The 12,984-nt window shown below is 42.5% G+C and overlaps 1 protein-coding gene across 7 annotated transcripts in view; it reads left to right on the forward strand.

The window, feature by feature from the left end:
• The first annotated feature begins 6,945 nt into the window (after positions 1–6,945).
• The window catches only part of magi1b (membrane associated guanylate kinase, WW and PDZ domain containing 1b), a 121,521-nt gene continuing 115,482 nt past the window's right edge, over positions 6,946–12,984 (forward strand). For all 7 annotated transcript variants that reach the window (XM_068720426.1, XM_068720429.1, XM_068720427.1 and 4 more), the window contains exon 1: positions 6,946–7,724. In XM_068720426.1, coding sequence (XP_068576527.1) covers positions 7,427–7,724 — 298 coding nt within the window. In that variant the 5' untranslated portion in view covers positions 6,946–7,426. The remainder of the gene's footprint in view (positions 7,725–12,984) is intronic.

The following is a 12,984-nucleotide window of genomic DNA, read 5'->3' on the forward strand; positions in this document are numbered from 1 at the left end:
CAGAGGTGTGTTTATTATAGCAACAGAGCAAACGTACTTCCCTATTGTATGAGGATAGGATTCAATATGGATCCCAAATGTGAGAAAGTGAATGTCTCTGTCTACAAGTACATGTAAAGATGACATTTTACATCCCTTTACATCGTTGTGAATCGATAAAGAGTAAGAGAGCAGGGTGGGGGCAAGGCTGTTCTGTGAATCATCAACGTTATGGGGGGAGCCAAACATTCACAGCATCCAGATCCAGCTGATGTTTTACTGTTTGGGTCCAAAGCCAGCTTTAAGAATGTGCTGACGTGAATTTAGGCAGTTAATATGCTGAATAATGTGTAGAATTCACTCAATGTCCCACCCCAGCCCTGGCCCAAAGAGCTCCAGCCCTGCTGCACACTCCTGCTGCAAATTTAGAGGGTTTTAGTACAGTAGAGCTTACAGTAGAATAGAGTCCTAACTTCACCTCATTAGTCCCAGTTATGAGCCCCCCCCCACCCCGTCATTGCTTGTGATGTGACAGCTCTCCGTAACCCAGTCACATAATCTGATGGCCTTTTTGTGCCGAGCCATTCATCCCTAATCTTCCAGGGCAACACTGAGCTTTACAGCGCTGCTTTAGTTAAAAGAAGGATTTTACTCTTTTCCCTCTCTCTCTCTCTCTCTCTCTCTCTCTCTCTTTCTCTCTTTCTCTCCCTCTCTTTCTCTCTCTCTCTCTCGCCTCTACGCTTTGTAGATATGATGATGAATGAGGCATTATCAGGGCACAGAGGTAAAGTAGATTAAAGTGACATCTAAAGCAGAAAAATGACCCTTCTCATTTACAGAGGCTGCGCTAAGTGATGAGCACAGATAAGTCACGGGTCAGCGAACATGACTCGAGCGAAATGCTTTTGTTATACAATGCTGGGGCCACTCGGGGACTTATGCTATGATGCACCTCAGATATAAAAAAAAATGTTTTAATGACTTATGAATGATGCACAAGCTGCCTTTCAGATGTGCAAAACACTGCGTCAATACGATCTCACGCCACAGATGATATGAGGTCACGTGCGGCCTGCAGGTTGCATATAGGATTACACACATGCATATGCACGACACTGTTGGGTTTTCCCCCATCAAAACACATTGTGTGTCTCTTGATTTAGAGGATGGTGCAACGACGGCTCGCAGAAGTCTGATCTCATTCATCAAAGCTCGAGTTCAGATAGATGTGTCCTGAAAAAAACTTTACAGACTGCTGGTTTGGCAGCTACATTGACCCATTAGAGTTCTTGGAATTAAAAAGAAATAGGGAGTTCGGTGAAATATTCATACAAAGTTCACTGCATGTAATTTGATAATAAAAAAGAAGTCTGCAAAGATAGCAAAAACATTAAAGATTGAGATGTGAAGTGTCAGAGGGAAAGCTGTGGAAGTTTCCAAACAGAAGGAAGCTTTGAGCCACGGCTTGTGGGAAAAGAAGAGAGGTTCCTTCCAGGATGGATGTGCTGAAAGGTCACGTGTCAGGCCACATCACATTATACATTTCTCTCTGTTTCTATGTCTATGACAGCCACAGTCACTTAAAACACCATGTCTTCTCTTTATTTCTCTGTCAATCTTTCTCCCACTTTCTTAGTTTCTCTCTAAGTTTCTACTTAAATCCAATTCTGAAATAATTTAGAAGCGATACAGGTGGTATTGCACCTATAAGGTGGTTTGTCAACTAACAATCAACAAACAATTTCTGAACATCTCATATTCATGTTGGATTCAGCAGGAATGCACAGTACAGTTTTAATAAGATTATGAATCTAGAGCTAATGACAATGCTAACATGCTGATGTTGAGCAGGTTTAATGTTTACCATGTTCAAGTGTTGAATGCCAACATTAACTAATTAGCAATGCAGCTGAGGCTCATGGGTATGTCATTAGTTTTGCGGGTATTTGGTCATAATCCAAAGTATTGGACACATCAAGGTTTCGACCTGATTATGGTGATAGATGAAAGGCCAGGGTATCACCAAAGTTAGTACACATCCTCTGGGAACCAAGAATTTCCGTAGCACATTTTGTGCCAATTCATGGTTGTTCTTCCAAATGTAATTCTTCATATTTCATTCACATCAAAGCGCGTTGCAATTTTGGTATTTAAAATTCAAAGTCCAGCTCACCAGCTCATTCAACATCTCATTGATATGAAAAAAATCCCAAATAGAAGTAGTGGAGTCCGACATTGTCAACATCAGTAGCTTATATGATCCTTTCGTATGAGCGTGACACGGGAACTGTCAAAAATATTATGCAACAGTGCGTCAGTCTCCCATTATATTTGTACGATAACAATTTTCCTTGATAACTCCATGTAAATACTTTATATATTATTCCTTTAGCTCCTTAATGTGAGATGTTCTGTTATGTTTTAGTGTTTTGCACTTAAAGATAATAAAATATAAAATCATCTCAGCCACAGTGATGAGATGACCTCATTAACCAAGTGTGTCTGAATGTGGTCAGAAAATCTCCCACACGTTTGTAGTCATTACTGGCACTAATAATGAAAATACATTACTCAAGTAGGCTCTTAACTGCTTTGCAAATACTGCAAATGTGAATATCGGGACAGACCCTCATGCTTACATCACATTACACAACTTGAAGTCAGAGGTGATGGATGGGTCACCTGCTGTGTACATCATAAACGCCACTAACGGTGGACGACTGCCAGAGCGTAGCACCGAAGTCAACTGAGTGCAGCCGCCAGATTTGAAGGCTACGTTATTACCGTTGGCCATTAAGTTCACTGTGTCGTCACGTGTCAGCGGTGCCACCAGGCGCCTCAGGCAGAGTGAATGGAAATGGTGGCTAATAATAGTTTATGATAAACAAACCATTCTCATCCAGGTCTTCCTCATTTCATAATAATGGTGTCATAACACGGCGGCACAATGGCAGAAAATAATAATTGGAAATCGCTGCTTTAATGAGAACTCTCCCTGACGAGGACCTGACTTTTCGATGCAACTCCTGAAGATCAACACTGACATGTATCTCATGCGCTGTGGGGCTGGGTTTAATATGTAGAGCCTGGTGTGCAACATAGTATAAGATGTGTGACACTGGAGATGTTGTGTAAGCTATAATGCATGGTTTCCAAAAACACAGCATTTTGATTGTAATATCAGCATGAACTACATGTAATTATGGCGTGTACCTGACCAGAGCGGACCAGATGGCGATGAAACACAACATGCAGCTGAGTCAGTGCGTGTTTGGATGCACATGCAGACATTTGCATTTATTAATATGTGCAAGAGAGTGAAAGACATAACGTGACAGTGAAATACTGAGCGGCAGCAAACGCTAGCAAGACAACGTTGACACATACAGATTGATGGATGGGTGGAAAGGGAATAGGAAATGTTGGGCCCGTGGCAGTGTGTCTGCCTGTGTCGATCTGATTTGGGTGACACTGTGTGACAGGAAGCTGGCAGAGCTGGAACCCACACCACCCCCCATCACACTCACACACTCACACACACACACACACACACACACACACACACACACACACACACACACACACACACACACGAGAGGTCACGATGGAAGTGACTGGCACATACTTACATTTAAGCACACACACACACAAACATCAAAGCCAGTCTCCAAGTCTGAAACTTCTTCTGCCCTTTACTTTGTATCAGCCCTAAAAACCACTAACAGTAGAATTCAGACTGGCACAATGCTCCTGTGAACTCTTACATGGCAAATAGAGCTTCCATTGTGTACATTAAACCAGAGACAACGGCTGGAAGCGAGCAATTAGCCTATGCCTGGTGAGGACCTCAAATATTCTTTATCAGTGATCACAGGCCAAAAGAAGAATCGACCCCCTCACAGTTTTTAGAAATTTGAATATAGAGAGTCTGCAGTCATGCTGGTGTCTCTGTGAAGCTGTAATTAGGAGTCACACTGCTCTTCTTGGCAAGCCCCGCCCTGTGTAGCTGGTTAAGGCAGAGACAGTTGGTAAAGGTTAGGTATTGATCTTGAGTAGTTGGGGTCAGGATAGCCATATTGGTCGGGACATAAGACCCGAAGATATTAGGTTATGCATGGCATGGACGCCCGGCCAATAGCGCTTGAATGCTGCACAGGGCAGGTCTGGCCCAGAAGCGCAGTGGGATTCATAATAACGAGGTGCTTTGAGGTTAACGTTAAAATGCTAACGTGCTCACAATGCTAACAAGCTGATGTTTAACAGTGCAGGTCTACTGTTTACCATGTTCACCATCTTAGTTTAGCGTGTTAGCATGCTAATATTATCTAATTAGCACAACTGAAGCTGATGGGAAGGTCTTTAGTTTTGCATGTATTTGGTTATAAAACATAACTTATTGAACGATTAGACACCTGATGATGGTGCTGAGGAAGACTCACTTAAGTTATTTTAATTAATCCTGTGGGGACATGTCACCAAATTTCATTGCAATCCATCTAACAGTTTGACAAAACCAGAAATGTCAACATGGTGGCACTAAAGGGAATGTCAGAGAATCACTTAAGTCAGTAGGGTACATCATCTGGGAACCATAAATGTGTGTAAAAAATAATGTTATTGAGTAGACGTTGAGATATTTCACTTAATATATTATAACTGTGACCTGCTGGTGGCGCTAGAGGAAAAGTCAGGATCACCAAAGTCGGTAGGATTCATCATCTTGGGACCATGAATATGTGTACACAAATTCAATAGCAATCCATCCAACTGTTGGTGAGATATTTCTGTCTAAAACCACTAGCATGACACTAACCATCCTTTAAGTTGTTCTCCCTTTTATCAGAAGGTTCAAACAACTCAAAGACAACTCCCACAAGAAGCTCTTTTGTTTCTTGTACTATTTAATAGCTTACCTCTGGTTAATGTATTTTTTATAGGATAGTTAGAAATGCAGTGTTAGCGCTGTTTAGTTTAATGGTACTCCGCAGATGAATATGAAGCTGTTCATAATTTATGACTCTTGAGGGTTATATTGTGTTTTTAAGTACTTTTCTATATTAATGTTTATTGTCCATCAATTGCCTACAAAGAGAATTTCCCATCGGAGGGAACCTTAACGAACTGAACACAATACTAAACATGCATTTCATGTATGAGCAGCTGATAAAGGATGAAGATTGTTGTACGTTTTCATCTTGAAAGTGCACTTACTATTTCCCGTCCCATCCAGGCCAATGTTTTTTTCCTCCCAAGAGACAAAGAGTACTTTCACATTTATTTTTAGGTTGGGAGAAGCTCATCTGCTGTTCCCTAGGTGAGAGGCCTGGCCCATCTGATCCCATCAAGCAGTGTATTCATCCCTGCTGCCTTAGCCCACTGTCTATCAAGCTGATTCTCCATCGATATCATTGTCTTTACCCTCTTGCTTTTGTTATTTCTTGGATTACACACACGCTTTAAACTTATGGCCTTTTTTTCCTTTTCTATCTCAGACTCACCAATCATCTCTTTTCCCATTACAAGAGTAGAAAAAGCAAGAATAGGTGGTAATTGCAATGGTGATTATACTTTTTGATGAGACTGATATAGGTTCCATCAAGTCTTTTGCCATGTAGATAGGAAATTGTGTCGATGGAGAAAAGAAACAAAGTCCAAATCCTTCTGCAGCTTGTTTGATTCACAATATGAGTATGATGTAAGGGATAATTCTGTAGACATTTCTGTTTCAGGGCCACACACACACACACACACACACACACACACACACACACACACACACACACACAATTAGGAGTGTCTTACCAAAGAGGGGAAGTTGAGAACATGGCAAACCTCCAGTCTAGCCTGAAATGCAGGAATCCTGTCAGGCAGGATCGCAGGTATCAACCTTGGTTGACTATGTCATTATCTAATTAGCATTTCCGTCACCTTAAGTCTGATTAACTACTTTTCTTTGAGTATCAGCTAAAATAATGACAATTCCTTGACAACAATCTCCACAGAGTTACATATCTGACAAACACGTCACAATACAATCATTTTGGGTTTTCATCAGATATATATTTTAATTTAACAATTTGAATTGATTGATAAACTCAAAATTGCTTCAGTCTCTAATTTTGGGAAGCCAAAAGCTCTTTCATATAAAATGTACAGCCAAGATAGTCCATTCTGCCCTGAGCACCACGCATGCGCTTGATATTGCTGCCTTCATGGGCTCTTTGTAGACTCCGATTTCCGAACTACAAACTTTAAAATGTCAGTGTCCCAACTCAATACCGTACTGATACTGCAAATGAAGCAGTAAATACTGTATTGATATAAATGTTGCACAAATGTAATGGTTTCCCAACAAAAGATAGACGCAATGTAATGCCTTCTCATGTGGGATACTGGGCAACAAGAAACTAGGCTATTTATGATATGCATTGGCAGCTTTCACTTCAAATTACACCTCATATAGTGATTGAAATATATACTTCAGTGGATTAATTAATTAGTCACTTATTATTGTGTAAAACGTAGCATTTAATAAACATACATTTTATAATTTTTAAGTAACATAAAGGCTGTAATTACGTTTGCATTTACATGTATCTGCTTCAAAACATGGTCAATAAGTAGGCTATATAGTTGGCCATAGATACCATACACTATCCTCAGTCTCAGACTGGACTTATAAAGTAAAAATTAGATTTGAAATTAAAAAAATCGAATAATAAAAAAATATATAATCGAAAATAAATAGTTTTAAAAGAAACAAAAACACGACATGAATGCATTTATCCTAATTATTTCGAAGTGTAAGCTATTACTGACGATGTCCACCTCTATTTTACTCATAACAAACTAACAATATTTCCATATTGTGTTTTAACTAGATCTTTCCGACAGCACATGAACGCAGCACGAACAGCAACACATTCCCAGCGCCTCAGAAGAGCACAGACTGGGAATGAGACTCAGTTAAGTGCACGAGAGCGTCGTACCTGGTCAAACGAGTCGCGCGGGCGCTGTGTCAACCACCGATAAAGTAGCTGTTAACTGGACAAAAGAAAGAAACACCATTTAAAGTGAGTTTATAGGAACTGAGAGGATTTAATAAGTGGGCTGGAGACGCGAGTTGGAGCCGTGGCACATGTGGAAATGACATCGATAAAGACGGATTAAACTGCAGGGATGTTAAAGGGAATGATGAAAACAACATCTACACAGTAAAAGGAGTGACTCCGCAGCCGACGGGAATGGCTTGATTTCTCACCCCGGGAGCGAGCGGTGGGACAATACTGTCAGAGGCACTCATGTTTCTGTGGAAGAGAAGGAAAGTTTGCTGCGCTTCACCCGGATACAAGTCTACTTTCTGAGAGGCATATTGCTGCTGTGACTATTTCTCACCCCAGTGAGCAAGAGCCCGACAGTTTATTTTGGGCTCTAAAAACTGTTCACAATGTCTAATCCCGTGCTAAAGAAAACCCACTGGACCTCCAGAATGAACGAGTGCTCCGTCTCCAAAGATGCCCGCGGTGACTTGAACGTGCCACTGCGCGGCGGAGCGGAGAACGGGGAGTTCGCCTACATCGGGCAACTCAACGAGGACGTCGTGCTTTATAAAATTGGAAAAATATATGAAGGAGAACTGCTGCTGGAGGTGGAGAATCTCTCTATTTCGGGATTACCCTTGTACGACGTACAGACCGTGATAAAGAACTGCAAAGGTCCCGTCCGGTTGAAAACTGTCAGGCAAGGTAAGGACCGGGAGACGCGGCGGCCACACGCAAAACTCCGCTCGAACTTCTCTCCTTTAATGTTGCACAGTTTACTGAAGAATGACGGGGGTTGAATTTGTGTTGTGCCAAACCTTTTATGTCAACAGAAGGAGGCACTTATCAATTCGGCTCACATGAAATATTCAATTAAGCTAAAAAGTTGGATCATAATAGAAAAAAAAAAGTTGCCTTTGCGTCACTGGAAGAGTTCTGTGGGTAATCTTTGAGTTAGTAAAAAGTTGGAATAAGTTCTTCCAGGTGAAATATTGGTTTATCCAATGGGTGAAATTACACTTTGACATTGTACACCTGGCGATGAGCACGGGCACGTTAAATTGACAGCTTTCTGAATGACGTTTGGCGTTTACTTTTTTTTTTTTTCCACTCTAGAGAAACAACCACCTGTCTGGTCCAGAGAGATGGACACAGCACAGGTTGTCTAACGCTGTTTACTCAGCTTCCCTTTCGTTCGGTCTCTTTACCAACCCTTTGAAATGGCTCACATGTTAACAAACGTCACGACTTTTTATTAGACTTATTATCTTTGAGCAATATTCAAAACACCTGAAATGACCTTACAGGTGTCACTCATCCCATTACTTTGAATCAGATTAATTGGGCACCATTTTACCTGTAAGGAGTTTTTTTTTGAATACCAAGTTTTTTTCATACTGCTGCAGGATATTATATACAATGTCATAAACGAGGGTCAAATTACCCTCTTTTTTTAGTAACACAATTTACTAAACAGGCACATATTCAGCAAAGTCTGACTTTGCCTGTGTCTTGTTTGGCTGTGTCTCTTTAGGCTATACGGTATCTGTTGAGTACTCAAACAGGCTAGACTGGCAACACTTCTCCAGCGCCTTACAAGAATGGGAACATCCGTCACCAACAGTAAGCGAACATGAGGCCTGTGTGGCTGGTCTGTCTAGTTCATGGTCAGCTTGACTCAGCAGGGCCGGGCCGTTTGACACTGAGCCTGTCTGACAAGGCCCCCGGCGTGGTGAAGCAGACCGCTGAAGGGACGCTCCGGGGCCACACTAACTTCCTGTAGGGACGGACAAAAGAGCAGCAACTCTTCAAGGACAATTTCACACATGTAGAACCTGTGAATTCAGCTGGCAGCTATATTATCTGGGCCTGCTCAGAAGCGGCACACTGATTTTATTTTGTATTTTTTTTTTTAAAGGCGCTATATGGAAGTCAACATCAAAGTACTATCGTATTCGACTTTGGCTCAAACCTTTGACAACTAAACGAGGGTCCTGCACACAGGTGTTTCCACTTATTGACTAATTATACCTCTACTTAGGTTGAAGGTGATTATGTGATGTCACCAAACTCGGTAGGCCGTTCTCGCAGCAGACGTTGACTCGTAAAGAGAGAGCACAGGTGTTGCTCATAACGTTAACGATGGCTCTGTTTTTTTTTCGTTTTTTTTTCAAGTGTCCCAGTGAGGCTTGATCGTAAGCCAGCATCGTTCATTTTCAGTGTTTAAAACTGTGCTTTTCCTACTGGGACAGCTTAAAATGACTGTTGTGGAAAAAGGCCTTTTCTACTAATGATAAAGGTGCATGTCTTCAGTGCCCTGACTAGTGCATCAAAACTTAACAGGACAGGTAGGAAGATGTCAAGCACTCTGTCTGTGAACAGGACATATATCTTACATCTTTCTGGTCATTTTAATTAACATTTATGTAAAAACTTTAGAGGGAATCATCAGTGTGAATTCAGAATTTAAAGATTCCTGTTTTGTAACATGAGCCAGTGTTGATTATGTACCCCCAACCTGTCTACTCCTTAATGACTTTAGACAATAGGAGGAATCTCACTTTGGACCAATCAGAAGTCTCAGTGCTCCCAGCCCCCCGCCCCCCTTTTTTTCAGGACCCATCTGGGGATGTCATGTGTCACCGCCACACAATGTCACATGATCAGAATCCATTTCAAGTTTTTTAATAATTCACGCTGTCTGGGAATTTCCCTCCCTAATCAGCCTTAATTGAGAAAATATGCTCAGCAATAAGGGCCATCTGTAAAATCTAAGTGACCTAAATTTTACCCAGAGCTTGTGCCATTTTCTCACTTTAATCAAGCGGGATGTGTGGAGAGGTGCTGCTGCTGCAGTGTCTTGGCTCGCTTCACAAAGTAGTTGCTGCTGTTGACTGCCAACCGTATTAAGACTTGTTGAAAAGCGTTAGGTCGGGACCTTCAGTGCTCTATTCAGACCTGTGAGCACACACACACACACACACACACACACACACACACACACACACACACACACACACACACACACACACACACATACAGGGGCACTTCCAGTCTGAGCAGATAAAAGGCTCCAACCAGTTCTGCTGCAGAGATTGTATTGTTTGCTTTTGGTATCAGTGGAAAAAGTGCAGGACACACACACACACACACACACACACACACACACACACACACACACACGCTGAAGAACACACCCCCTGTGCACTGCTCCCGAATCCAAGCCATTAGAAGCCCACTTCACTGTGTATCGATCGGGCAGAAGCTGTGGGAAAATAACCGGATTATGTAATTATGGACTATTACATACAAACACAGACATGCACTCTTTTTAAACCAGCAGCTGCTAACCCTGCCCTAATGCAGCCCAATAATACTGTTTGCTGTGTTTGCAAACACAAACTCACGCAATGAGGAAACTTGTCAATCGGATAAACACCGGCACTACTGTATGGATAATCCCCTTAAGAAGATGACCTAGTGGGCTCCACATATGCAAAACGATTACTGTGACACACACACACACACACACACACACACACACACACACACACACACACACACACACACACACACACACACACACACACACACATACATATGTGTATATATATATAGTGGTGCACAACCACCTGCTTGTACAAACACACAGTCACAACAGAGAGGTTTCAGATTGAGGGCAGATTAGTGCCATGCTCTCTCTGGCGTTAGTACACATGTTGGGTGTGTTGATAATCAGGCAAAGTTTCTATGATGGTGTGTGTGTGTGTGTGTGTGTGTGTGTGTGTGTGTATGCACGTGCGTGTGTGTTCTTGCACTGTATTTTTCATGTGTACAGAAAGATGGCGGCCATTACGGTCTAAGCGTAAGATTAGAACTGTTACTACGTTTAAGGTTAAAGGTTAGGTGTGTGTTGTTAATGTCGGGTGAGGGATTGTAGCCAAGGAAGGTCTTCACAAGGACTGTAAAACCAATCTGTGTGAATGAACTTGTGTGTTTTCTGGACATGAGAAATGGCCCGGTGGCCCAGAGTTCATGGGTTCCCCCGGGCAGGAGGTATGCTGTGTGTGGGTCACTCTGGTAAACAGGATTTGCTGCATGTGACCAAATGTTCTCACACAATATGAATCCTCTCCGTGTAAAACAACCGTTGTTCTCCCAGATCAATCAGGGATTGAGGAACTACAGCTCCAGAAGAGCGTATTTCTACCTAAGCTGCATTATATCACGGCGCTGGTGTGATGAACGAGGCCTCACTCGCTATAAATTTCCGGAAGCAGAAAATATTCTCCCCTTCATAATGGCGGTGCGAGCTGCTAACCGGGGCTGCTCAAATTTACAACACCGTGTAACTGCATTAACTCCGAGCTCTGTGTGTGTCTGTGAGTGAGCGTTTCTGGCAGGCGTTGCATATGGAAGTGTTTATTTCCTTTCTCTCAGCAGGATGTTGGAGACCCCCCCCCCCCCCCCCCCCCCCCCCCCACCTCGCCCCAACCATTCTTCCACCTTTGTATTCTATTCTATGACAGCGGTGGAACGACTTCACTTCCTCCCTCATTGCAGGCTTTAGGAAAAATCTCTGGCTTCAATTTCAGGGTGTGTTTGTATCTGTGTGTTTGTGTGTGTGTGTGTGTGTGTGTGTGTGTGTGTGTGTGGGGGGGGGGGGGGGTGCTTATACTGTCACATGTACAGTATAAGCATCTTGCCTAATTTGTGCTGAATTTGTGTTTATGTGTGTCGGTGCCCGGCTTAAGCTCTGCATTTGGATAGAGTGGAGGGACACTCAGTAACCAACTTAATAGACCCTGAAATGCTGTCTCACAAATGCAGCACATGTTTTTGTAATGCCACTGAAGAGGTGCACATGCACGTGTGTGCAGTCTTTTTTTTTTTTTTTTTTTTGTTTGCCGAAGAATAGTCTTTTCTTTTTTCATAATTAGCTCAAGTGTAGGTTGTTGTATTGAGTGTGAATAGGAATTGGTCACACTTAGCGCTTGCAGTTACACACTCTGTCAGAGGAAGAGAAAGGCCAACTAATTTACGATAGCGAGTTTAGTGGAGCGGGAGGGGGGTGGGGGGGGTGGGTAGGGGCAGCGAGGCAGTTTCCTTTCATTTCCTTTGAAGACCGCTCTTATCCAGTGTCCTCAAAATCGTGTACATGCACAGCAGAGGTGTGTGTGTGTGTGTGTGTGTGTGTGTGTGTGTGTGTGTGTGTGTGTGTGTGTGTGTGTGTGTGTGTGTGTGTGTGTGTGGAATGCGTCAAGATTTAGACACGGTTGATAAAAGTTCCTGAAGACGGTCCTGAATACCAAAGAACATCAGGACCGAAGAGAAACCGTTTGTTGGAGCTTTAAACTCGAGTTGACTACGTGACATTATGAATTTGCTGTTTTTTCTGAGCGACCTTTTTACGACGGTCTACACTGGGAATCAAAGCGTCTGCCGTGAGACCGTGAAATGCTGAGCTTCTTATGAGTGTCAGAACACACAGGGAAATGAAAGCTCTAAGCTTAACATCAGGCTGCGGTGGTTCACTACCTAAGGTAACTGTTAACCTAGCCAACATGTAGGAGGAGTTGACAGATCTGCTCAAAAGGCCTTCACTTGTTTCCACACCGTCAATCCTAGTGCTTGGTTAGCATAATCCCCCATCTGGGTGCGATGATGCTCAGCGTTAGCGAAATTAACCTCCAATCTCAGAGCAGGTGGACGTCTTTTATTAAAGTTTTTCTCTTACGACACATTAAGCATTAAGATCCTGGAAAAAGTCCAGCTGTTTGAAACGCTAAATTCATCTTTTTGAGTTAGTAAAGGTCACTTTGTTCCGCCACCAGCTTGGCCCCATTTCTATAGTGTTCATTCAAACATTTTTTTCTTATTTTCCATAAAGAAATCCAGTATTTTTTCATTTAGACCCCCCCCCCCCCCCCCCCCCCCCCCAAAAAAAAGAAAAAAATCTAAGCTA

The sequence above is a fragment of the Cebidichthys violaceus genome, unplaced genomic scaffold, assembly GCF_023349555.1.
Source record: "Cebidichthys violaceus isolate CVI_PGR_0920_01 unplaced genomic scaffold, fCebVio1.0.p SCAF_25, whole genome shotgun sequence".
NCBI classification, from domain to species: domain Eukaryota; kingdom Metazoa; phylum Chordata; class Actinopteri; order Perciformes; family Stichaeidae; genus Cebidichthys; species Cebidichthys violaceus.